This window comes from Physeter macrocephalus, chromosome 19, assembly GCF_002837175.3.
Source record: "Physeter macrocephalus isolate SW-GA chromosome 19, ASM283717v5, whole genome shotgun sequence".
NCBI classification, from domain to species: Eukaryota; Metazoa; Chordata; class Mammalia; order Artiodactyla; family Physeteridae; genus Physeter; species Physeter macrocephalus.
Genome location: NC_041232.1, coordinates 27,246,578 through 27,270,101, shown reverse-complemented (window position 1 = coordinate 27,270,101; position 23,524 = coordinate 27,246,578). Strand labels below are relative to the sequence as shown.

Below are 23,524 nucleotides of genomic sequence, written 5' to 3'. Positions count from 1 at the left end.
TGTTAATTCCCTGGAATCTCCTTCCTTCGTGAAGTCTCATGCATGGCTCTCACCTTTGACTTGAGGTTACTATGGTCTGCTCCATCACTTTGACACTTGGACATATTCTTTCTCTGAGTGATTCTCCAAGGGTTCCAGGTATGCATCTCTTCTTCTGGTGAGCTGTAAGTCCTCTGGGAGCTGATCTCATTCTGGCACATTCCCCGTAAAGATGAGGCTAGGAAATAGGAGCATGCCCAGTTGAGGTTTTTGCATCTGGACCTTCCAGCTCATCTCATGCTGTTCCAGGAGGTAATATTTCAGTGGATTCACTAGGTCAAGTGAAATGTGTCACTTTTCTATGAGTACTTAAGTTGGCTAGCACCAGCCCATTGGACAGGCCTCCTATCTCTCTCTTCTTCTCTCTTTTATGGGTCAGGGGCCATGCTGGACACCAGGGACAGCCTGGGGAACAAAACAGACTGACGGTCGAGTGGGGAGACAGGCTGTGGGTACAGTCAAGTGGGTGTGTAATTACACATCATAGTCAAGGCTGAGAAGCAAAAGTACAAGGACCGTGGGGACAGTTACAGGTGGGGACTTTAGATTGGCTGGGGAAGGTCTCCCCAGGGAGATGGTTTTAGGCTAGACCCAAAAAATGAGAAGAGGGCAGAGAGCTCAGGAAGAGCAGTCAGGCCAAGTGGACATGGTGTGTGGGTTCCTGAGGCAGGAAGTGGTGGAGCCTTTAAGGAAGACAAAGGAGGTGGGTGGGCTGCAGGGTGGGAGCTCAGGGACCACACGGCGGGGGGTGGTGAGGGGGGGGCGAAGGGGGTGTTAGAGACCGAGCCAGATGCTTGCAGGCCTTGTAGTGGGAAGATCCACCCTGGAGAATGTGTCTGGAGGAGGAGGATGCTGTTGCCATCCTCTAGGAGAGAGGCCTGGATGAAGAGGAAATACGTAGATGTGAATTTCAGAAGTCTTTTGGGAGTAGAACCAGGAACACTGGGTAGTGGTCCGAATGGGGAACAAGGAACAGCATGGTCCTGAGATGCACCCCAGGCTCCCTTCCCTGGAAGGAGGCAGGTGAGCACAGGAGCAAGTCCTCTGAGGCTGGATTTGCTAGGAGCCTGGCAGACTGGATTCTGGAGCATGGGGAGCACAAGGTGTACTTTGTGGATTTCAGTTATTCAACTCAAATCCCCCACCCTTTAAAAAGAATCTCTCCCTGAGGGCAAAAAGACTTGGGGTTGCAGGCTCAACAGAAACATGTCTGGATTGGGGCAGGACCTAGGCCGGACAGCTGTGCTTCTGATCAGTTAGCTTGAATACTGACTAGAGAACACAGGCTTTGTCCTGAACATCACATCTAGAGATGAAACTAGGCTTTTGTTTGTTGTTAGTTTGAGAACAAGGTGAGAAATGTTTGGTTTTTTTTAAAGTGAATGTAATTAGAGGTACAAGCGTATGAGTTTGGAAAAATTAGAATAGGGTGTTAACAAGAAAGACAGGAAGTTAAGGCTTATGGGCAGTAATCGTGTCTTGTCTGCAATCATTTGTTGTACAGAGTGTTAGCTATTTTAAGTCCACTGGATTCTGAAATTCTCTAGGTGGACACTTTTGGTTTGGAGCAGATCAAAGAAATTTTAAAACAAAACAAAACATTTGCACATTTTATAATAGTACAGCAAACTGTCAAATGAAGGTAAGTTTAGCCTTTGTGGCACAAGGAAAGGACAAAGACAAAGCCTGTCCACTTTCTTAACCCCTCAAAGGTTAATTTACCAAATGCAATGATAGGAGACCTCTGCAAAAGAATGTAGTTTCAGAATATGGGTAAGTTGTGTCTCAAAAGCCCTAAACATGCATATCTTTTATCCCAGTGATTCTAAAGAAGAAATTGACCCGCCGTGCAAAATGTAGTAATGATGTTTCACATAGAGCAAATTGTCATTCTGCGCCATTGTTGCAATTCCTTAAATATATATTAGCTCATTAATGCACCGTTTATCTTATGAAATAGGCACTGTTATCATCCCTATTTTACATCTGAGGAAGTTGAGGTGTGGAGAGGTTTGTGACTTGCTCCAGGTCACAGAGGGTCAGGATTAAAAACCAGGCAGCAGGGCTCCAGAACCCAGGCTCTCAACTGTGCGTCTGTATCACTTACTGCAGATGGCAGTTTATGGTAACATTATTCATGATGGTGAAAAACAGGAAATGACTTAACTGTCCAAAACTTGTGAAATAATTTTTTAAAAATCATGGGACACCAGTATAAACTAGTGATTAAAAATGAGTTTGTAAATCTGTTTTTAGTGACATAAAAAGATAAATTGTTGAGTGTGAAACCAACGTTATAGAGCAGTTTGTATAATATCCTGATTTTATAAAATATGAACTATATAATATATAATAGTAAATATATTCTTCTGGGCAAATATTGGGAATATACACACACATTAAAATGTTAACAGTGGTTGTTTCATGGCGGTGAGATTGCAGGGAACTTAACAAAAGACTTTATTACAGAAAAATTTAAACATATACACCAGTAAACTGAATAACATAATGAACCGTCATGTACAGTCATCACCTGGTGTCCTTGGAGGATGGCTTAGGACCCCAGTGAGGATGCTAAAGTCCCTTATATAAAAGGGCGTAGTATTTGTATATAAGCACATCCTGCCGTATACTTTAAATAATCTCTAGATTACAAATAATACCTAAGACAATGTCAGTGCTATGCAAATAGTTGTAAGTACAATGTAAATGCTATTCAAATAGTTGCCAATGTGGCAAATTCAACTTTTACTTTTTGGAACTTTCTGGAATTTTTTTTTCTCGAATATTTTCAGTCTGCGGTAAGTTGAATCTGCGGATACAGAACCTGCGGATATAGAGGGCAGACTGTACTCATAACCAAGCTGGTTTCATCCCTACCCCCCACTTCCCCTGACCCCCCCGCCTGTATTATTTCGAAGGGAATTCCAGACATCATTTCATCTGTAAATATTTTCAGCATGTAACTTTTTTTTTACATAAAACAATGACATGCTCACATTAATAATCATAATGCTATAATCATATTAATATCATCAAACATCCAGTGTTCAGATTTTCAATGGTTCGTAATTATCATAAATGGTTTCTTTGTTTGCATTTTATAGTTTGTTTGGATCAGGATACAAATAAGCTCCACACACAGTGGATAAAATTGATAAAATTAGCTGGTGTATCTTTTAAGCTCCTCCTTAGCAGTAGGTTCCCTCCTTGCAATTTCTTTATGCGAGCAATTAGGTCAGTTGTCCTGATCCAAGTTTAACACACAATGGATTTTGCTGAGTTCCATTTTAGTACCGAGTGGTATTCCGTAACGTGAGTAAAAATTTGTTAATCCATTCACCTAAACATTTGGGTTGTTTTCAGGTTTTGGCAATTAATTACAGGCAAGGCAGCGATGAGCTTTCATGTACAAGTCTGTGTGGGTAAATACCTAGAAGTGGCGCAACTGGCTTATCTCACAGGTAATGGTTCACACTCTAAGGGTCCCCCAGACTGTGTTCCAAAGCAGTTTTAGCATTTTACACTCCCACCACCAATACAGGAGAGCTCCAGTAGCTCCACCTCCTTGCCAGCACGTGGAATGATCAGTTGATAAAATTTCAGTCGTTCGAATGGGAATATAGTGGTCTCTCCTTGTGGTTTTGACGTCCATCTTCCTAACGACAGATAATGTTGAGTGCCTTTTCATGTGCTTATTCGCAATCCTTGTGTCTTCTTTGGGGAAGTGTCTGTTCAACTTTTGCCCGTTTTGTATTGAGTTGTTTTCTTATTATTGGGTTCTAAAGATTATTTATATAGTTTGGATACATGCTCTTTATCAGATAATTGTCTTTCAAATATTTTCTCCCAGGCTGTGGCTTGCGTTTTCACTTTCTTGACAACGTCTTTGGAAGAGCAGAAGTTTTTCATTTTGATGAAGTCTAGCTTATTAGATTTGTTCTTTGGGGCTTGTGGTTTTGTTTTGGGTTTTTTTTGTGTCTTATAATTTTTAAATGCTAAACTAAAAAATTAAAAGGGATATATCCACACAATGGAATATTTTCCAGCGATAAGAGGAAATGAGCTATCAGGCCATGAAAAGACACGGGAGAACGTTAAATGCATGTTTACTAAGTGAAAGAAGCCAGTCTGAAAGGGCTACATACTGTATGATTCCAACTATATGACACTCTGGAAAAGGCACAACTCTGGGAACAGTAAAACGATCAGTGGTTGCCAGGGGCTAGGGGCAGGAAGGAGGGAGGGATGGATGAATAGGTGGAACTCGGGGACTTTTCTGGCAGTGAAACTATTCTGTGTGATACTGTGATGGTGGCTACATGTCATTATTCATTTCTCAAAACCCATAGAATGTACAGCACTAAGAGTGAGCCCTCATGGAAACCATGGACTTCACTTAATGCTCAGTAATGGCTCATCAATTGTAATAAATGTTCCACACTCCTGCAAGACGTTAAAATAGAGGAAATCGGGGGTTAGGAGGAGGAGTGTATGGGAACTCTCTGAACTTTATGCTCAATTTTTTCTGTAAACCTAAAGCTACCTCTCTTCCCCAAAATAGAGTCTATTAATTAAAAAAATAAATAAAAGGAAATGATGCCTTTGAATGGTAAGGAAGCCTAATGATTTTAGAGTAACTTAAGCCCCTCCGTGCTGAAGACACGTGTTTGGCATTTTGGACTAACGGCCAGTGGTGATCTGCCCCCTCCCTTCCTTCTCTGCTGGGGCATCACTGTTCCTGCGGCTCCTAGACTTGAACTTCAGTTTTCCTCCCCCGTCTCTTCACCCTCCCACATCCAATCAATTGTCACGTCTGCCAGGTGTCTTCCTACGGTTCTCCTTCCAACCCTGTTTTCTACTCTCCCCTGCACCCAAATTAAGGCTCTCATTATCCCTGACCTGGATTTTCTGCCAGCCTCCGGCTGAATCCACTTTCTGAATCCTAAGCCACGCTGGTCCTGCACAGAATGTTAGTACCTTCCGAGGTCTAGACTCTAACGTTCCAGGTCATCTCATAATCCCAATATTGTCTTCTTTACGACGGCAAAAGGACGGTTCAGAGGATGACCTCGAGTGTCATGCATGTGTCGCCTGCCCCATTCCGAATTTCTAGGGCAGGGTCCCGTGATTGTGAGCACCGCAGTGGGCCATAGAGACCACCCTCCAAATGGAGAGGCGTGGAGGTCATGATCAAGGCCAAAGACTGCCAAGTCCTAGTAAACTTGGTCTCTGGATGATTCAGAAAATCAGGATCAAGAAATGGAAGTGACAGGGCAAGTACCAGCACCTCTAACACCAACCAAACAAAGCTGAGCCTCATAAATATTGGGACTGGGATAAGAGAGAAGAACGCAAACAGCGAGTTGTCAGGGAGGACTCCAGGCCTGTGCAGAAAGCGGCCGGTCACCACACAGGGCGAGAAGACAGCTGCAGCTGAGCCTGCCGTTTTATTTTTGTTGTGTGTAAAAGCATTACAGCCGCAGTCCAGAGCCATGATACAGTTGATAGGCTTGGAGTTTGTTTGCTCACATATTGAATTCTTGAGGAATCATTTATTAAACCTGCTTTTTCTCTGGGCTATCAACTTTCAGGAAAACGGAACTCCAGAAAAAAAAAGTCTTTTAACTTTTCCCAAGCAGAATCTTACACAGTCCAAACCTAATTAAAATAAACACCGTGTCATAGGATTTATACTCCAGAACGAGCTGTTTGGAGGTTGTGTACTCAGAGGACATTTTATAAGAGCAGAAACATGCAGTGATGTTTCTTTCAGAAGTTTGCATGTATATTTTTGTCCTATTCTGTGCCCATGTAATTAATACTGATTCAACAGTGTTCCAAGGTGATCACCTTGGTACCAAACGCTATGGCATTTTCCGGAACTATGCTATTGTGTAAGTGCACTTAAGCTTTGAGTAAGTTCCAAATAACTCAGACCACAAGATCTGAGTTCTTGGTGTGTTTTCAAAGCGCTGGTGGCTTCCTGCACTTTTTAAGGTGCTTGCGTCGTTGTTAGGGCCCGGCTTTTCTTTCTTTGCCTGAAAATGGAAGCACTTCCTTTCTTCTTACTGTTTGAAGCTGGAACATGTGGGCCCCTCCCCGGCTGAGTGTTTAGGAGAAGAGCAGGATGGGCCCCATCCTAGTAACTGAACCCTAAGCATCCACTGCGTGGAGGGGGAGGCAGGGGTTGATACGTAGCTGCATCCAGAGCCTGGGATGCTGGGGACCCGCCCATTGTCCTGGGTTCCTGGCACATTAGCCACAGCGTCTGTGATGCGTGGTGGTTGTCAGGCTACTTCCCGTGTTCTTTTTGTAGGTGAGGAAAGGCCCTCTTGGAGAGTAGCAGATAGCATGTCTGAATTCACTCACCTGGAACACTCTCACTCAGATCTCAAAACTCTTTCCACCAGATGAGAAACACAAAGTCTAAGGAAACGGCAGTAATTCTTTTTTTTTTTTTTTTAAGGAGTTACTGAAGAAACTTTTTTCACAGAACAAGTGTGAAAATGTCTTTTTATTGGTATTAAAAGGGAATTTTAAGGCTGTAATACCAGCTCTTTATTCCTTAAAGGGAAGCAGTTACTATAATGATGTACTTGGAGCCACACGGCTAGTTAGCACCTTCCCTCTTCATTGGGGAACCATGAAATCTATTATGTTCCCCCAGGAGGACAGTTTTCAATGAGAAATTGCTACATTTGTAAAGAACATATTGACCATGATGAAAAGATTTTATCCACAGCTACATGATGATGACAGAATTGGACATGACTAAAAGGGTTGGGCAGCCCAATTCTCAGGAACAAAACCTAGAAACAAATGTCATGATACCCATAAAGATGCCTTGATGTGTCGCAGGACACCAATCTAAGCCTTATTAAAAGGGAATTTTAAGGCTGTAATACCAGCTCTTTATTCCTTAAAGGGAAGCAGTTACTATAATTGATGTACTTGGAGCCACACGGCTAGTTAGTACCTTCCCTCTTCATTGGGGAACCATGAAATCTATTATGTTCCCCCAGGGGGGCAATTTCAATGAGAAATTGCTACATTTGTAAAGAACATTTTCCAACTGACCATGATGAAAAGATTTTATCCACATCTACAGGATGTTGACAAAATTGAACATGACTAAAAGGTTTGGGCCGCCCAATTCTCAGGAACAAAACCTAGAAACAAATGTCATGATACCCATAAAAATGCCTGATGTGTCACAGGACACCAATCTAAGACTTTAATTCACATTCCAGTGCAGATGGCCTCAAAGGTGTTTTGGATCAGCGGTTTTTAATTTTTTTTTTTTTTTTAGCAGAACAGCCCTTTTCTCAAAATTTTACATGGAACCCAAATATGTAAACAAAAAAAAATATTGCTGGGCCAGTCTAGGTTGAAAATCACAGGATGGCAATTCTACCCAGCAGTGGCTCCTGAGCTTCTCAAAGAATTTTCCAGGCACCATGAGATCTCATGAGCACCGCCCCCCCCCATAAACTCTGATACTAAATTAGAGAAGATCAGGAAAAATGAAGGAGGGGGTATGGCAATAGAAGAGGCTCTGATATTTATTTTAAGGAACTAAGCTAAGGGAATTCCCTTTTAGCCCAATAAGGTAGATATTGTGATGGGATTAATGCTCACATTTCTATCTTTACCAATTTAAATTATTGATAGAAAATAAAGCGGTTTTTAATTTTTTTTTTTTTTTTAGCAGAACAGCCCTTTTCTCAAAATTTTACATGGAACCCAAATATGTAAACAAACTGCAGTAATTCTGTCTTGGAGAAATATTTTGTTCTATTCAGTGAGATTTGGGATATTCTGAAGATAAAGAGAACCTGGCTCCTCTCAGAAGCCGGGTTCGACACTGATTCAGAAACGTTGCTCACAGTTGAAAACAAATAAGAGGGGGCGTCTCCTTGAGGGGCCGCCTCGGGTGCTACCTAATCTTGCTCCCAGACCTTGTCCTACTGACTGCTGAGGAGAGAAGTGAGGGTCAGGGAAGAGGAGGAGGAATGGGGACAAAGGAGGGTGCTGATGGCATGGGATGGGCCGCTCCGGCATTGCCCTTTCTAGCTCTTCACTCCACTTTTGTGACTTTAATCTTCTGGATGACCTTTTTCTATATTTGAGGTACTTTTCCTAGGAAAAAAACTTATGAAACTTTATGACACTTGGCGTGTGGAATCGGTCACATATAGGAGGGCTTACAGCTTAATGCTATTTTGCTAACTTTAGAGTTAACAGCTTAATACCATGAGGTTGATTTGAGTGTAGGATACTGATCTTGATATAGTCACAACTGATCGGTAAACAGTACTTGACTAGTTAACTAGGGCAGCAGCATGCACCGGTCAGAATTATAATTTTGTCCCAAAATATGTCAGATGCAAAAGCCCCTATTACAGCTCCTAACACCCTCAGGAGGCACCTGAAATGTTAATTTAAACAACTTAAGTAATTGTATGTGGAATCTGAAATATGACACAAGTGAACTTACCTATGAAACAGAAACAGACTTACAGACGGAGAGAACAGACTTGTGGTTGCCAAGGGGTGGGGGGGAGGGAGGGGGAAAGACTGGGAGTTTGGGATTAGCAGAGGCAAACTATTGCATATAGGATGGATAAACAACAAGGCCCTACTGCCATAGCACAGGGAACTATATTCAATAACCTGCGATAAACCATAATGGAGAGGAATATGAAAAAGAATGTATATATATGTATGTATAACTGCATCACTTTGCTGTACAGGAGAAGTTAACACAAGATTGGAAATCAACTATACTTTAAATAAATAAATAAATAAATAAATAACATCAGTAATGCTATAACTTGACACTACCATCCCTCCAAAACACATCGCTGTCTCTGGAGGGGTATGGAACACTTGACCAGGAAGATCTGACCTAAATATATCAGAGTATTGGTGGTCACTGGGAACTTTCCCCTCTATTTATCACTTAAGATTGACAAAGTAGGAGAGGCATTTTGTTTCCTTCCCTTTTCTTATGACTCATAAGACAGACACAGCGTGTCCAGAACAGGAAAGTACAGACTTGCTTCTGCATTAGGACAGAACTGTTTGGAGAATGGCCTGCGGAAGCTTTGTACAGCTTTGTGGAGGACACAAATTGGCGGAAGCAGTAGCTGCAGAAATCCCTCCAGCCTTCATGTCTGCCCCGTAAGCGGATAAGAGCTCTACCACGAATTTTGAATTTTGGGTAACTGCCAATGACCTTAATCTTTATGCTTGAGCTTTGACCAGTGGCCATATCACCCAATTTACACAACTCATTAATACCTGTGAAACTGACGATTTCCACCCTTGTGAAAACGCACCTCTTCCGGGGCATTTTGACTCTCTATGGGCCTTAGGGCATCCACTTGCATGGAAGGGCTTTGTCCTGGAACTAATTTCCCTTCCATCTCTAATTACTGGTTACCTAGTAACGGATGCCCTAATTAGCTGATTTTTTTTAAATCCCTGTTTTAGAGCTCATGTTTCATGCCTTTTCCATGGGGGTTAGAAAAGTAGCATCAAGAGCTATCGTGGTAGAGTGGGAGGGACACAGGCTTTGGGATCCATCAGAAAGTCAAGATGTAGGTTATAATCAGAGAGCCACCTGTGCCCCTTGGTATTGACCTTCAGGTGTAGCCTAAGTTCTCCAGTTAATAGTAAAATGGTGATCATAACAGTCATTTCACAGCTTCACAGGACCCAGTGAAGATGTGCCTGTGAAAATCTTTTAACTGTGAGGTTCTACACAAATATTTATTATTTCCATTCCATTGCCTTTTTAGAAGACAGCTTTATTGAGACAAAACTCACATGCTATACATTTCACCAGAATGTACAATTCAGTGTTTTTTTATGTGCACCCATCAGCACAGTTTAGAATTTCTTTATCATCTTCAAAAAAAACAAAAAACAAAAACCCACAAAAAACAAAACACATACTCTTTAACTACGACACCCTACCCCCCTCCACTACCTGTTTAATTTTTACTTTGGATTTGTTAGCAGAGACTCTCAGCTAATTCTCTAACTTAAAATAAGATTACCTGTGAATGACACCTAAGATACTGTTTCCTGTGAAGAATGTCTCCAAAGGCTTTCCAGTTAATGCTCTAAGTGCTTTGGCAGAATGAGGGACAGGAGCTCAGTGTTAATACGTGATATTACTGGGACCATCACAATTCCCAAGCCAGGTCTGTTTTTAGAAGCACAAAGATGAGGCCTCACTGGGAGCTGAGAAGGGGCTCATTCCGGTGGTGGATGCGGGGGAAGGCTGGGAGGAACCAGTGGCCGCTGTTTGTGCAGAGAAAAGGGATGCCGGCTCTGGAGCAGGGCTTCCACCTCCAGGGAAATACTTACTATCAGAAAGCTGCTTTTACTTTTCCTTAACTTTCTACACTTGAGCTTGACTTCATACAGCTGAGGGAGAGGGGGAAAGAGCTAGTACCACAGCCCCTCTGCCTCATGTGCGACCCGCACATGACTGGAGAAGTGGAAGCAGGGTGGGGTTGGCTGGGAACAGGAACTCAACCTTGGCCTCCGTTCCTTCCAGGTCGCCAGATCCCACCGTTGGACCCCCATGAAAACGGAAACAACGGAACAATCAAACTGAAGCCAACCTCGCAGGCCGGCCGGCGGTGCTGCTGACCTGGGGCTGGGGTCCCCTGTGCTTGAAGAGGCCGGAGCTCCCCTCCCCGTGCGCTGCTGCGGGGGCCTCCCACCCTCGGTGGCCTGGCCCCTGGCTCAGAGGGAGGTGAGACCCGCAGGGAACGGGGCAGGGAACGTCCCTGGAAAAGGATTCTACAAAACTCTGGGAAGAACCACCACACTGCCAGAAAAGGGCCTTTGGTGTGTGAAATTCACTCGGAGGGAATGGATTTTAGGTATTAATTCTAGTTGTGTTTTTTTGTTAAAAGCCTCAAAATATTCTTAAATTTGTACAAAAGTCTTACTGGCTTATGTGTGTGAGATTCTAAACTGGTGTTCCACTCTGATTTCCTATGTTTCTAACCAAATTTCAGGAACTTCTTCAGTGCCATTGCCTTAATTACTCAACCAACCTCCACTGAAAGGTTCATGGAATTTCCCTTTCGGTGGAGTGTAATTGGACCATCTGCTGTAGACTTGCGCTGTTATGAAAGTGGAGAAAGATGTATTAGGAACTTTTATCTACATCTGTGACTTTTACTTGGTGAACATTTTGCTAAGTTTTGGTCATATAAACCAACCAACCAAATCTGACTACAATATATCATGTCATTCTGGGATTTGGAGGCCTGGTTTGGAAGTCTTTGGAGTCACTACTGTGTAAACTGTGACAAACGCAGGGTATAAATATTATTCCAGAGACCACCTGGTTTGCATCACCTCCACAGTAATAAATTCCCACTCTCTTAGGGAAGTTTCACACAGAGTATAATTTTACTAAGAGAGTTTGTCATAGTGTCATATCCAGGGAACAAATTACCTGGAGGATGTTTGAATCTAAATTGTAGGGCAGACTTCTAATAATATCAATGAATAATAGGTTACAGGAAAGCCAGCCAGAGGAAGTACCAGCACATTAAGATTCTAGACCCCCCAAAACTGCAAAATCAGAGAAAGTCTTTAAGAAGATGCCAAGCTTTGGGGGGGTGGGTATTAAGGCTAACCAGAGGGCCAACCCTGGAATGCCAGTTGGCTGAGAACAAACTTCAGTGAACCCTCCCTTTTCAGATTTCCTGTCTGCTCAGTTAATTAAAGATGTCTGAATCCAATGGAAGGAAAAGGAAAGAAGGCATGGAAAGGAGGAAAAGCTATCCCCATTGAAAATTCAAATCCTGTTTCCATTCTAACTTTCATAAAAACCTGGGATCAAGAAGCAGTTTGTTTCCTATGAGGGCTCATGTTGGGAGGTGATTCTTGGAGGATATTCAGATTGGTGCCTTTTTGGGGGGTGAGATGTGGTTGATCACGCAGTATGGCATCAGGGCCAGCTGGTACCTTCAAGGCTCAACAAACATTAATTGAAAACTTACAATGTAAGAATCAGGGAAGAGATCATAAGCTGAGTAAAAACCTCAGACTTTCAGTAACCGTGCTTGAGTTCTGCCATGCTCTGCCCCTGAGCCCTGGATGGGCGGGGACACTGAGTCTGCCATCCAAAAAAGCGAGAGTCCTTGAGAGACCAGGGCCGAGTTCACACTTCTTCATGCGGACTGCAATCAAGAAAACGGGTCGAAATCTCAAGATTTAGGTTTTTCAAACTCGAGAATGTGTTGTTAGTTTGATGTTCTTACCGCTTCATCCAGCTTGCAAGAGTAACTTGACAATCTTAGGGCGTGAACGCTGGAAGCACTTATTTTTGGTTCAAGAGTGCCTCTTAGCTCTCCCAGACGGGTTCCTCAAAAACTTAGCAGTTGGCACGTGGACACCTTGGCAGGGCCTTTGCACGGATTTTTAGGGTTTTCTTCACCTTCTCACTATTATGGGCTACCATGATTCTGCTTGCAGGCCAAGCGATTATCTTGCCTCTTTCCAAAGTTAAAAAAAATGTGGGTTGCAAATTCAAATGACCTAATTCCAGGTGTAATGTAGGCTTATTTTGGAATCTTTCATCATCCAGCTGTCCCCGAGGACCTGGGCTTGTCCCTAGACAAGGTTGCCTAGCTAAGGAGGTACGCAGCCCAGCAAGTCTTCAGTGCTCGCATCTTGCATAAAACAGCCGGTCTTAACCAGCAAGCTACCCGCCCATGAGCCCATGACTTGATTTCAGAAGCCCACGAGGGTGGGAACCACTCTTTTGCCTTCCTGTATGGCCTTAACTATTCAAGCCATCAGATGACAATGTGTCTATAGTCAGTCCTTGGAGCAATTGGTAGAAAGAGTAGATGGCACTTGGGCACACACACATTCACAGGAACACAGCGTCTTCCCTGAAGATAAGTGCTCGAGGCTTGTCCACAAGGAGGCTTTCTGATCTTCCTTTATTTTGCCTTGAGATTACTTTCTGGCTGTTCTAATCTTTGAACTATAACCACGTAATATCATGTAAAGGCCTGGAAATTACTGTTGTTCCAAAATGTCAAGCAGCATCCTTTGCCCAATTTCCCCAAATGTGCTCTTTTCCTCTGTTTTCCTTCCTCTCCTGTGCGGTACACGTGTGTATATGTGTAAATATGATTTCATATTTGTTATGCCGACATGTGATCCATTTCACTGGCTGAGTCTGGCTCGTGACTTTGTGTCATGTAATGCAGGCACAGGCTGTCAGAGGAATTATTTCCCGGTGGGAATCTCTAAAATGGCAGAGGGGTCATGCAAACATTTTACGTACGCACATGATTGACCTGCCATTTTCATAGTGGAAAGTGGTACATCAGGGCGCTAAAGATGACTTCCCTTGCAAACCATAGACGGCTGAAGACCTAAAGCCAGCCTTTAGCCAAGCAAAGGGCTGGGACCCACCGAGGACTGAGGGAGGCTTGGGTGAGCAAAGCATGCCCCCTGAGATCAAGGAACGTGGCCTGTGATGGCTGAAACTGGCTCCCCTCAGGGGCCCTGCTTCTCCCTGCTCTGCCACGCTCATTGCAACTTGAAGAAAGAGTGGGCTCATAAATAAAAGGACTCCAAGCCTCATTCAGACCTATTAGGTTCTGGTTTAACCATCATTGCTGAAACCAGACCCAGTGATCCATTGTCACCGCTCAGTTGTGTAAACTGCTCCCTTTCTCATGTTTTTGTAAAGGGCTTCTGTCTGGGCTGGACCCAGTTCTCATGTATAGAAGACGCCGCTGCAGACATTAGGACCTTTCCACCTTATATTCTGTAGTAAAGCATTGCCCTCCACATCACCCAATTGTATCTATTATTTTTGGTTTAACACACACTGATTCATACTAATAAATATTTTAAGTTTTACCAAGTTTGTCTTTCTCTTATTATAATGTTCAGTTGAATAATTTTTTTAAGTAACTTGCTGGCTGTGGGAGGGTTTGGAAGATCAATCTCTCTAAACTTCAGTTTCCTCACATATAAAATGCAGAAAATAATTCATATGCACACATCCACAATTCTGGAATCCCAAAAGCTTTGGAAGGGACTTTTTCTTAAGTTTGATAACGGACTCATTTGGCCATAAAACCAGACCTGAACTGATGTGATGCTATTTATAGCTACTTATCCATCCAGGCGGGGGTGAGGGGGGAATGTCTGCACATTCGGTTGCAGAATTCCTGCTGTTTGGTTGTAGGCTTCGATCCCTGACTCTGCTGCATGTTCTGTAATAGATGCACCATATTACTGTTATAAATTCCAAACAAAATTCCGAATTCTGAAACCATCTGCCCCCAAGGCGTCATACAAGGTATGATATCCACCATATAAAGCCGTAGCATCTACCCTGCAGGTGTGTCCTCAGGACTCAAGGAGAACATGCGTGTGAAGAGGGCTGCCCATGGGGGCTCCGGGCAGCCAGCAGGGCCCTGTGTACACAGACGTCGACACCCTCAGTGCCTCCTGAGTGGGCTTTACGGGTTTCACTCGACAGAAAGCACCTCTTCTGGTCCTGGCACGGAGCAGGTCCTCGTAAACGAGAGCAAACACGAATTTAGCGACCTGCTTTGCTCCAGCTACTGTCCCAGGTGTTTTACATCATATGACCTCATTCTATTTTCACAACCCCCTTTATCAGGCAGATACTATTATTCTCTCCATTCTACAGATGAGGAAACCGAGGCCCAGGAGGTTAGTAAGTCGCCTACGACCATAGACTTGTAAGAGAGGCAGAAGTCAAATGCTAGCTTCTGTTATCTTCTCCTGTCTTTTTTAATTAAAAAATTTAACTTTTTTTTGTTAATAAACTTTTTTTTTTACTTTTGTCTGTGTCGGGTCTTCATTGCTGCATGCGGGCTTTCTGTAGTTGTGGTGAGCGGGGGCTACTCTTCGTTGAGGTGCGTGGGCTTCTCATCGTGGCTTCTCTTGTTGTGGAGCATGGGCTCTAGGTGCACGGGCTTCAGTAGTTGTGACACGTGGGCTCACTAGTTGTGGCTCGCGGGCTCTAGAGCACAGGCTCAGTAGTTGTGGTGTGCGGGCTTAGTTGCTCCGCGGCATGTGGGATCTTCCCGGACCAGGCCTTGAACCTGTGTCCCCTGCATTGGCAGGCGGATTTTTAACCACTGTGCCACCAGGGAAGTCCCAAGTTTAACCTTTTTTTTTTTTTTTTTTTTTTTTTTGTGGTATGCGGGCCTCCCTCTGTTGTGGCCTCTCCCGTTGCGGGGCACGCGGCATGTGGGATCTTCCCGGACCAGGCCTTGAACCTGTGTCCCCTGCATTGGCAGGCGGATTTTTAACCACTGTGCCACCAGGGAAGTCCCAAGTTTAACCTTTTTTTTTTTTTTTTTTTTTTTTTTGCGGTATGCGAGCCTCTCACTGTTGTGGCCTTTCCCTTTGCGGAGCACAGGCTCCAGACGCGCAGGCTCAGCGGCCATGGCTCACGGGCCCAGCCGCTCCGCGACATGTGGGATCTTCCCAGACCGGGGCACGAACCCATGTCTCCTGCATCGGCAGGCGGACTCTCAACCACTGTGCCACCAGGGAAGCCCCCAAGTTTAACTTTTTAAAGTATAATTAACACATAACAGTTTCAAATGTACAATAATGACTCCATATTTGTATATCTTGGGAAAGGATCACCCACAGCAAGTCTAGTTAACATCTGTCACCTCACATAGTTACAATTTTTTTTTCTTGTGCTGAGAACTTTTAAGATCTACTGTCTTAGCAACGTTCAAACATGCAACATAGTGTTATTAATTATCATCACCACACTGTCGGTTCTATCCCCAGGACTCATATATCTTCTAACTGGAAGTTTGTACCTTTGACGACTTTCTGTTTTCCCCTTTCTTTACTCTCATTATAAGGACTGTAAAACTAAACGAATGAAGGAAAGGAAATCCACATTCACTGAATGCTTCCCATGAGCTAAACCCTTTCAAACTGTATCTCATTTTATCCACAACATGAATCTGAGAAGGATGCACGATTGTCCTCATTTATGCAGGAGGAGCACAGAGGGTTCAGCTGGCCTTCTGAGGTCTACTTAGTTGAGGAGCAGGACAGCCCCCCACCATGCTGAGGCCAGGCTACCACTCTTGCATCTCAGGAGGAGGTGCTGGCCGGGGACCCAAGGGTTAAGCAGCTCAGGCTGGCAGAGCTGAATCACGATTAACGAGATTTCACTCAACTATTACCTGATCCCAACTGCGGGTGTGCTGACCCTCCACCCACTGCTCAGACTGCTTCATGTATCTTTTCCTTGTCCCTGACTTTGACATTGACCCCGTCATTCAGCCGGGACTCAAGTTCTTCACTGGCTTTTTGAAATGGCTTCTGGATCAGCATCTGACAAGTCTGACTTTACAGGGCCCGAGGCACTGAATTCCTTCAGAGAACCCAGTCCCCAAACCCTGTCCCAAGTGGGCCCGGATGACCCAAGGGTGCCTAGTGTTCTCTGCTCGCCTTTACCTTGAGTTTTCTCCGGATTTGTACCTATTCTCTCCTTTTTTGCTCCTTCAGAAAAGGATCCCAACTCAAGCTTTTTTTTTTTTGCTTCCGTCTTAAAATTCCCTCTGCACTGTTTTCTCCTCTTGTTCACTTACACATATGCATAAATTGTCTCTAGGTTTGATAAACTACAGTCCATCTCCTTTTCCCCATCAAGCTACCCTCTCTTTCCTTCACACTAATTGAATTCTTAAAGGAGAACCGTGACCTTCTATTCACTCCTCACCTGAATTTAGGTACCTAATTGCCCCACCACCGCCCTCTTTCTTCTCACTCCCCCCACTTCCCCAAGGGCACCCGAGGCTGTTGATTTACCTCCTGATGCTCCTTCTCTGGCCTCTGGCCTGGGCTCCAAGGCTCCCCTGGCTCCTCCCCCTTTACACATACCTGCTCAAATGCAGGTGCTTCCTGCAAATCCGTGCTCCTAACCCTCCTCCATTGATACCCCCTCCTAATGATCCCCTGCAATCTTAAGATTTCAACTATCGCCTCTGGGTGTTTGTCTTCCACATGGTGGTCTGGCCTGACTTTTCTCCGGAGATCAGACCTTGATTTCCAGCTGCCAGGTGGGTGTCCTGCCTCGGGTACGATGCCCCTCTGGGCACGCAGGCCCCGTTCCCCTGTTACCTGTGTGTCTCATGCACTGCTTTCTCCCAGCTGCCCAGGCTCCACATTCGAGATTCAATTTCAGCTCCTCTCAAGCATTTATCAAACAATGTAAATCTATGTCTGGAATTTCTCCAACCCTGAACCATCTTTCCACTGTCCCAGTTGAGGCTTTCAATATGTTCTCTCAACTATGCGATCGTTTCTTAACAGGTCTCTGAATTCTGTCTTTGGCCCTCAAATCTATGGTCGAATACATGCTAACAGTGAATCTGCTAAAATGCATATCAGATCATGTTTCCTCAAAACTTTCTGGGACACCAATTGCAAATTAAATAAAATTCCAGCTCTGTCACCTGTGGTGACAAATCCCCCCTCATCTGGGCCCAGCCTCCTTCTCTGCCACCACTGGCTGGGGGCCCTGCTCCTGACCACCTGCCCTGCGTGGTTGCTATCCTCCAAAAGGAGGTCGCAGCCCCCCCTGGCAGGCCAGTTCTGCGGCATTGTTCCTATCTCTGGGAATCATTCCTGGACACCTTGCCCAAAAGCAGCCTTTCCAGCTATTTTCTGATTAGACAAATCTTTCTGTGCCTAAAATAGCTGATTGTTTCACTGACAGAACCACGACTGACATAAGGGTTCATGAGCAATTTGGGGATGAGCTTGTGCTGAAAGTAAAAAAATACGTTTTATGACAAGTTGAGTGAAAATTATTCAGCAGCATCAATATTTCAATATTTCAACTTGCCTGGAATCCATCTGAATTTCAGAATCAAGAGTAGAAATAATTGGAAAAACTCTGCCAAACCAAAACCACAACTCAGATCCCCAAGAATGAATGTCACGGGGTCACAGATTTCCTCATTTTTATTAAGATGTGCAGATATAATGAGACTTTACAATTTTCCTACAAGGCATCTACTCTTCCCCATGAGCCTGATCTCAGAGGGATTTGGGAGGGATGGTGAGGAGCAGGGCCATGGAATTCAGTCTGCCCATTTGTGGAATTTCAGTCTAAGGAACATGGTTTTATTCTGGTGACAGCTCAGTCTTCCTGATTCCTGCCCTCTCCATAATATGTGGGCGCACAAGGCTGTGTGGATGAGCTGTCCCTGGGCCTTCTAGCTCTTGCTGAGTCCCCATGTGAAGTGGCTGGTCTGGCCTGGTCCCTGAACTGGGAACTGCTAAGGACGGTAGATCCTGTCTAGGGCTGGGGCCCCGTGCTGTCACCCACTGTTCAAGCCTGTGCCTCTGTTCCTCGCCTCTGGCCGCAGATCCACCTCCACTGTGGCTTCTTTGTTCTTCCTTGAGCTTCTACTGGTTCTCTGGTCTTAGAACACTCACGGCCCCACTCCGGGGTGTGAGGACTTCCTGATCCCTGGCCCAAGAATCTGCCTGTGACCCATGCTGCCATGTGGATGTGGAGTCCACATGGATGTGGGCCCTCCCTGGTCTTCCAGATGGAGCAGGAGTCATATCCTCCTCTGCTTCCAGCTTTCCTCTGAACACATCTAATCTGTGTCCGTGCTGAGGTTTCTATCTGGAGAGGGGACACAAGTACTGTTCTCTTGGTTCTTGGTCTACATGGATGGGGGCGATGTTTTCACTTCTGCCTCTTCTCAGTTAGGGAACCCCTCTGTGACATAATCTCCCTTCCCAATGTCCAAACCGGACATCTGACCAGCACGCAGGAATTTGCAGAAGAAGGTAACACGGTTAAGAGGATGTTGATGGTTACGGTGGGTGAGTCATAAAGAGAAAGCAGGAGCTGGGGATCCTAGAGGGAGAGGGCAGGAGAGGTGGTCTCAAGTTACCCACCCTGGCCAGGGCATCCGGCAAGCAGCCCAGCCCAGCCCAGTGTTCGGAGTGTGGGCTCAGAACCTGCCCCCCCATGGGCTCTGAGACCTTGAGCGGGTCACATAACTTCTCTAAGACTGTTTTCTCACTTGTAAAGTGGAGATCATAATGGGACTTACCTCAGTGGTGTGTTTTGTTGTAGGAAATAATGGCTGTGAGTTCATTTCAGGCACTGGGCACAGCCTCCCGCACATAGCAGCCCCCAAACCCAGGCTGTCATGAAACTGTCAAGCAGGACCCTTGTGAGAACAAAGAGGGCAAACCGGCTGTGAGCACCACCCGAATACACGTTGTTAGTCCTTGTATGATGTTCAGTTGGAAAAGGTTGCAGGGGATGGCCTCGCTGGCCCTATGAGGCATCTGTGAAGTAGGGGTGGGCTGCGACAAGGACCGGAAATGGAAAGTGATGAAGCTGGAGCCCCGGAAGCACCGGAAATGAGGCCAGTCAATCAAGCAGACATGAATGGAGGTGAGGGTACAGGTAAGGGGGAGGGAAGGGGCACCTATGCGCTAAGGGGGTTGGTTGCAGTGTCTAACTAAGCAGACAAAGTTGTAGTTAAACAAAAAACCTACATGAAGATTACATGTACTCGCATGCTGCTTGGCCTTCTGCTGAATGTGATTATGCAGATGAATACATCTGTTATAAGACTACATTCACGAGCTCTGAGAATGACACCCGTCTTCCTTGGAGTAGATGATCAGAATTTTTTTGTTTCCTCTTTGACATTTTTATTTTTTGACCCTTTTCTTCAGAAAGTCCATCATTAGAGGTTCTATCCAACCATGTGACACTCCTGATCCCAGCACACACCCCGGAGGCCTTTGTCCATGAGGTCAGCAACGTTCGACACATACCTGCGGAGCGGTCTGAAGTCCTACAGGCCATGGACACACTCCCACCTGAGCAGGGCAGTGACGCCCTCGGCTCCCCAGCCCAAACTATCCCCCCCAGGCAGGCTGACACCCCCATTTCCCCAACCCAAAACATCCTGCCCAAGCAGGGTGACTTTCTCAGTTCCTCAGCAAAAACCATCCCTTCCGAGCAGGCTGATGCCCCCAGTTTCCCAGAAAAGATCATTCTGCCAAACGAGGGTGGCATGCTCAATTCCCCAGAAAAAACCATTCTGCCCAATCAGGCTGGCACCCCCAATTCCTCAACCCAAACTCTTTCACCCAAGCAGGCTGACATCCCCAATTCCTCAGAAAAGAATACCTCGCCCAAGCAGGGCAATACCCCCAATTTTCCAGCAAAATTCATTTTGCCCAGGCAGGGCCACACCCACAAGCTCTCAGCCAAAACCATTCTATCCAAGCAGTGTGACACCCCAAAGTTCTCAGCCGAAACCGTTCTGCCCAAGGAGGGTGATGCCCCCAAGTCCTCAGCCGAAACCGTTCTGCCCAAGGAGGGTGACACCCCCAAGTCCTTAGAAGACACCATCCGGCTAACAGAAGGCAACCTGCAGTCAGCAGATGAAGCCATGGAGGTCCTGGAGGAGGACCTGGTGAAGGTGATCCTGAGCAAGGAAGACTTCGAGGTGGCGCTGAAGGAAGCCGGGGAGAGACTGGTGGCTGTGGACTTCTCGGCCACGTGGTGCAGGCCTTGCAGGTCAATCAAGCCCCTTTTCCAGTCCCTGTCCGTGAAGCACAAGGATGTGGTGTTCCTGGAAGTGGACGCGGACGAGTGTGAGGGGCTGGCGAAAGACTGCAATATCGTTTGCATCCCAACCTTTCAGTTTTATAAAAAAGAAGAAAAGGTGGGCGAATTTTCTGGTGCCCTTAAGGAAAAACTCGAGACACTCATTACAGCATTAAAGTGATCGTGTGTTCCGAAAGCATTAGGAACAGTCGGCTGCTCATAGCTTGTGATTTTTTATTTACAAAAAAAAATGAGGGGTGACAAAAGTGTGTGTCCAAGTGGCACCTGCATGTGAATCAGAAACAGTAGCTTAACCCTTTCCAAAAAGCAGTCAAAGCCCTAACGCCTATTGTGACTGTGTTCTTGTTGATGGGACAGTGTGATATTAGAATTTCCTTTGGTGGAGATATTGGAAGTCCAGTTGTCCCCTATTTTTTAATCTTGATTTTTTTTTTTTCACTCACTGTTGAAAATTCAGCTCGTGTAAGCCTAGTGGCAACACTGGAAATTTCGACAATTCTTCTGTAGAAGGACATGTTTTAATGATGAGTGGAAATTTCAGATGTTCACATACCTTTGGGATATCTGATAAGAAAGTAAAGAATTTGAAGGATTCACATATATCTAACCTCCTTCATGTGCGGGAGGTGCTATGGAGGCCTCAGGAAATGTCACGGGCTCCACAAACATCTAGGGGATTCTTTGGTATCAGAGCTGAGACCAAGGCCATGTTTCCAGATTTTAAGTTCAGGCTTCTTTCTACTGATCCAGGCTCACAAAATCTGAGACAGCTCAAAACTTCTGGTTTTCTCAGACCAAGAGCTTTATGGTTCAGGTTTAAATTAGTGTGATCCTTGGTGCCATTATGACATCAGCAACCTAGTAGCAGAGTTCCTGCTTTGTCATCCTGGTAACTGGGTTTCTGATACCTGTTCTCAGATGTCTCAGAGTGTGTGTGTGTATACACATATATATTGCATATATATGCATTTATTTAATATATACAATTTGGTGAGTTTGGACTATGCATACACACGTGATACCATCACCACCATTGAGATAATAAACCTACCCATCATCTGTTTCCACAACTTTCCCTGTGTGTCCCTTTCCTTGGTGTGTGTGTGTTAAGAACACTTTGCATGAGATCTACCCTCTTAACACATTTTAAGTGCACTATAGCAATATTAACTACAGACACTATGCCGTCCAGCAAATCTCTAGAACTTATTCATCCTGGATAACTAATTTTATACCCACTGAACGACAACTCTGCCTTTCCCCCCATTCCCTGTCAGCCACTGTCTTATCTTCTGCTGATTTGGAATGTTTTAAAGAATTTGAACCAATTGTCCACATGGCAAAAACCAGGATTCCCTTTAAAATCTTGAATTGTAGCTTTTCTTGAAAAATTGTAAAATCTGGCAATCCAGGCTTGCATGACCTCAAGAAACTGCTCTAACCTTAGGGGCTGAGTGGCAGCTTGCTCCGTTGGATGGCGCATGCGTTCTCCGGCTCTGGTGAGGAACCTGGCTGGCTTCTGCCTTTACCTGGTTGAGTTGCAATCCCTCCTTAGCTGCAGGAGTGGGATGGTGCCAGCAACTTCCATTGTGTGACGACCCTGATTCTCCTTAATATGTCAGTCATGGACCTCGTTTGAGCGTTAAAACAACTACCTAACAACAGCAAACAAAATACCATACATGCTACTGTAGAGCACAAGGAAATATATTCAACATCTTGTAATAACCTATAGAGGAAAAGAATCTGAAAAAGAATAGGTATATATGTATAACTGAATCACTTTCCTGTTCACTTGAAATATTGTAAATCAATGATTGAATCTATCAGTTAAAAAATAAAAATAAAACCCCAAAAAAACCCCCAAAATACCATACGTACCCAGTCTTTTTTTTCCAAAAGGATCCAGTATGACCTGCAAAAAGTATTAATTAATAAACTAATATGGGGAAATTAGGAGCATAAAAATAAATAATATGTCAATAATATATCTGAGGGCTGGTGTCACTGCCTGATTGAGTGGCAACTTTTGTTCTGAGCTTCTTAGCAATGAGGGGGTGTGGGGAGAAAAGGGAAACTCAGTGATACCCAGATATCGTTACCGGAAAGGAGCAAACATCGCAATTGGAGAAAGGAGTCAGAGCTTTCCCACAACTGAATTTCAGAATGAAAATTTTCATCTGGGACCTTAAGTTTGAGACATTGAATAATGGATGAGGTTCTTGACAATGTTTTTTTACATTCAGTTCAGAAACAATTTTCATCTGACTGATCCTGGTAATAATCGTTCATAGAAGCCAAAGCTGTCATCAGAAAGCACTTTTCAATGAAAGAATCCTGGATTCAAGGTGCACAAGCATGTAGCTTTTGTATTTTCATATAAAAGGACTTTTACTTATGATTCATATAGCCCATCTGTTCTTTTCCTCTGATAGACCTTCCTCTGACTTTTTTACTCAGATTTTTTCCTATTTTCCATGTTGAACAAGTCTGGGTTTTTTTTTGGCCGTGCTGGGCAGCTTGCAGGATCTTGGTTCCCTGACCAGGGATCAAACCTGTGCCCCCTACAGTGGAAGCGCATGCAGAGTCCTAACCACTGGACTGCCAGGGAAGTCCCAAGCCTGGTTTTAACATGACTCTATATATGCTTAGCTATTTAGGCCCATACTTCAGTGGGTTAACCCAACCCCTGTGTTACCAAAGCCCTGTTTGGACAACTTAGTGAGCCCCCAGCGATTTGGAGGACCAGAGACCCTGAAATCCAACATTAGTGAGTTACACCAGCTGCTTTTCCTG

The 23,524-nt window shown here is 44.7% G+C and overlaps 2 protein-coding genes across 3 annotated transcripts in view; both read left to right on the top strand.

Annotated features, from left to right (window-relative positions):
- The window catches only part of RAB31 (RAB31, member RAS oncogene family), a 114,009-nt gene extending 100,056 nt beyond the window's left edge, over positions 1-13,953 (top strand). The window contains exons 7-8 of one of the 2 annotated variants that reach the window (XM_007127164.4): positions 9,116-9,265; positions 10,613-10,696. In XM_007127164.4, coding sequence (XP_007127226.1) covers positions 9,116-9,237 — 122 coding nt within the window. In that variant the 3' untranslated portion in view covers positions 9,238-9,265; positions 10,613-10,696. Of the gene's footprint in view, positions 1-9,115; positions 9,266-10,612 lie in introns of both variants that reach the window. The other variant, XM_007127165.4, reaches the window with a different exon arrangement.
- Positions 13,954-19,370: 5,417 nt separating this feature from the next.
- On the top strand, positions 19,371-20,888 carry TXNDC2 (thioredoxin domain containing 2). Its single transcript, XM_055080630.1, has 2 exons — positions 19,371-19,537; positions 19,825-20,888. The coding sequence occupies exons 1-2, from the start codon at positions 19,465-19,467 to the stop codon at positions 20,886-20,888; spliced, it is 1,137 nt and encodes a 378-aa protein (XP_054936605.1). The 5' UTR covers positions 19,371-19,464.
- The last annotated feature ends 2,636 nt before the right edge of the window (positions 20,889-23,524 follow it).

What these genes read in the sequence shown, in the direction of transcription:
- TXNDC2 (XM_055080630.1), top strand. Translation starts at nt 19,465, where the DNA reads ATGGAAAGTGATGAAGCTGGAGCCCCGGAAGCACCGGAAATGAGGCCA. An exon ending in TCAAGCAGACATGAATGGAG is followed by an intron (nt 19,538 to 19,824) that starts GTGAGGGTACAG and finishes CCTTTTCTTCAG; the next exon opens with AAAGTCCATCATTAGAGGTT.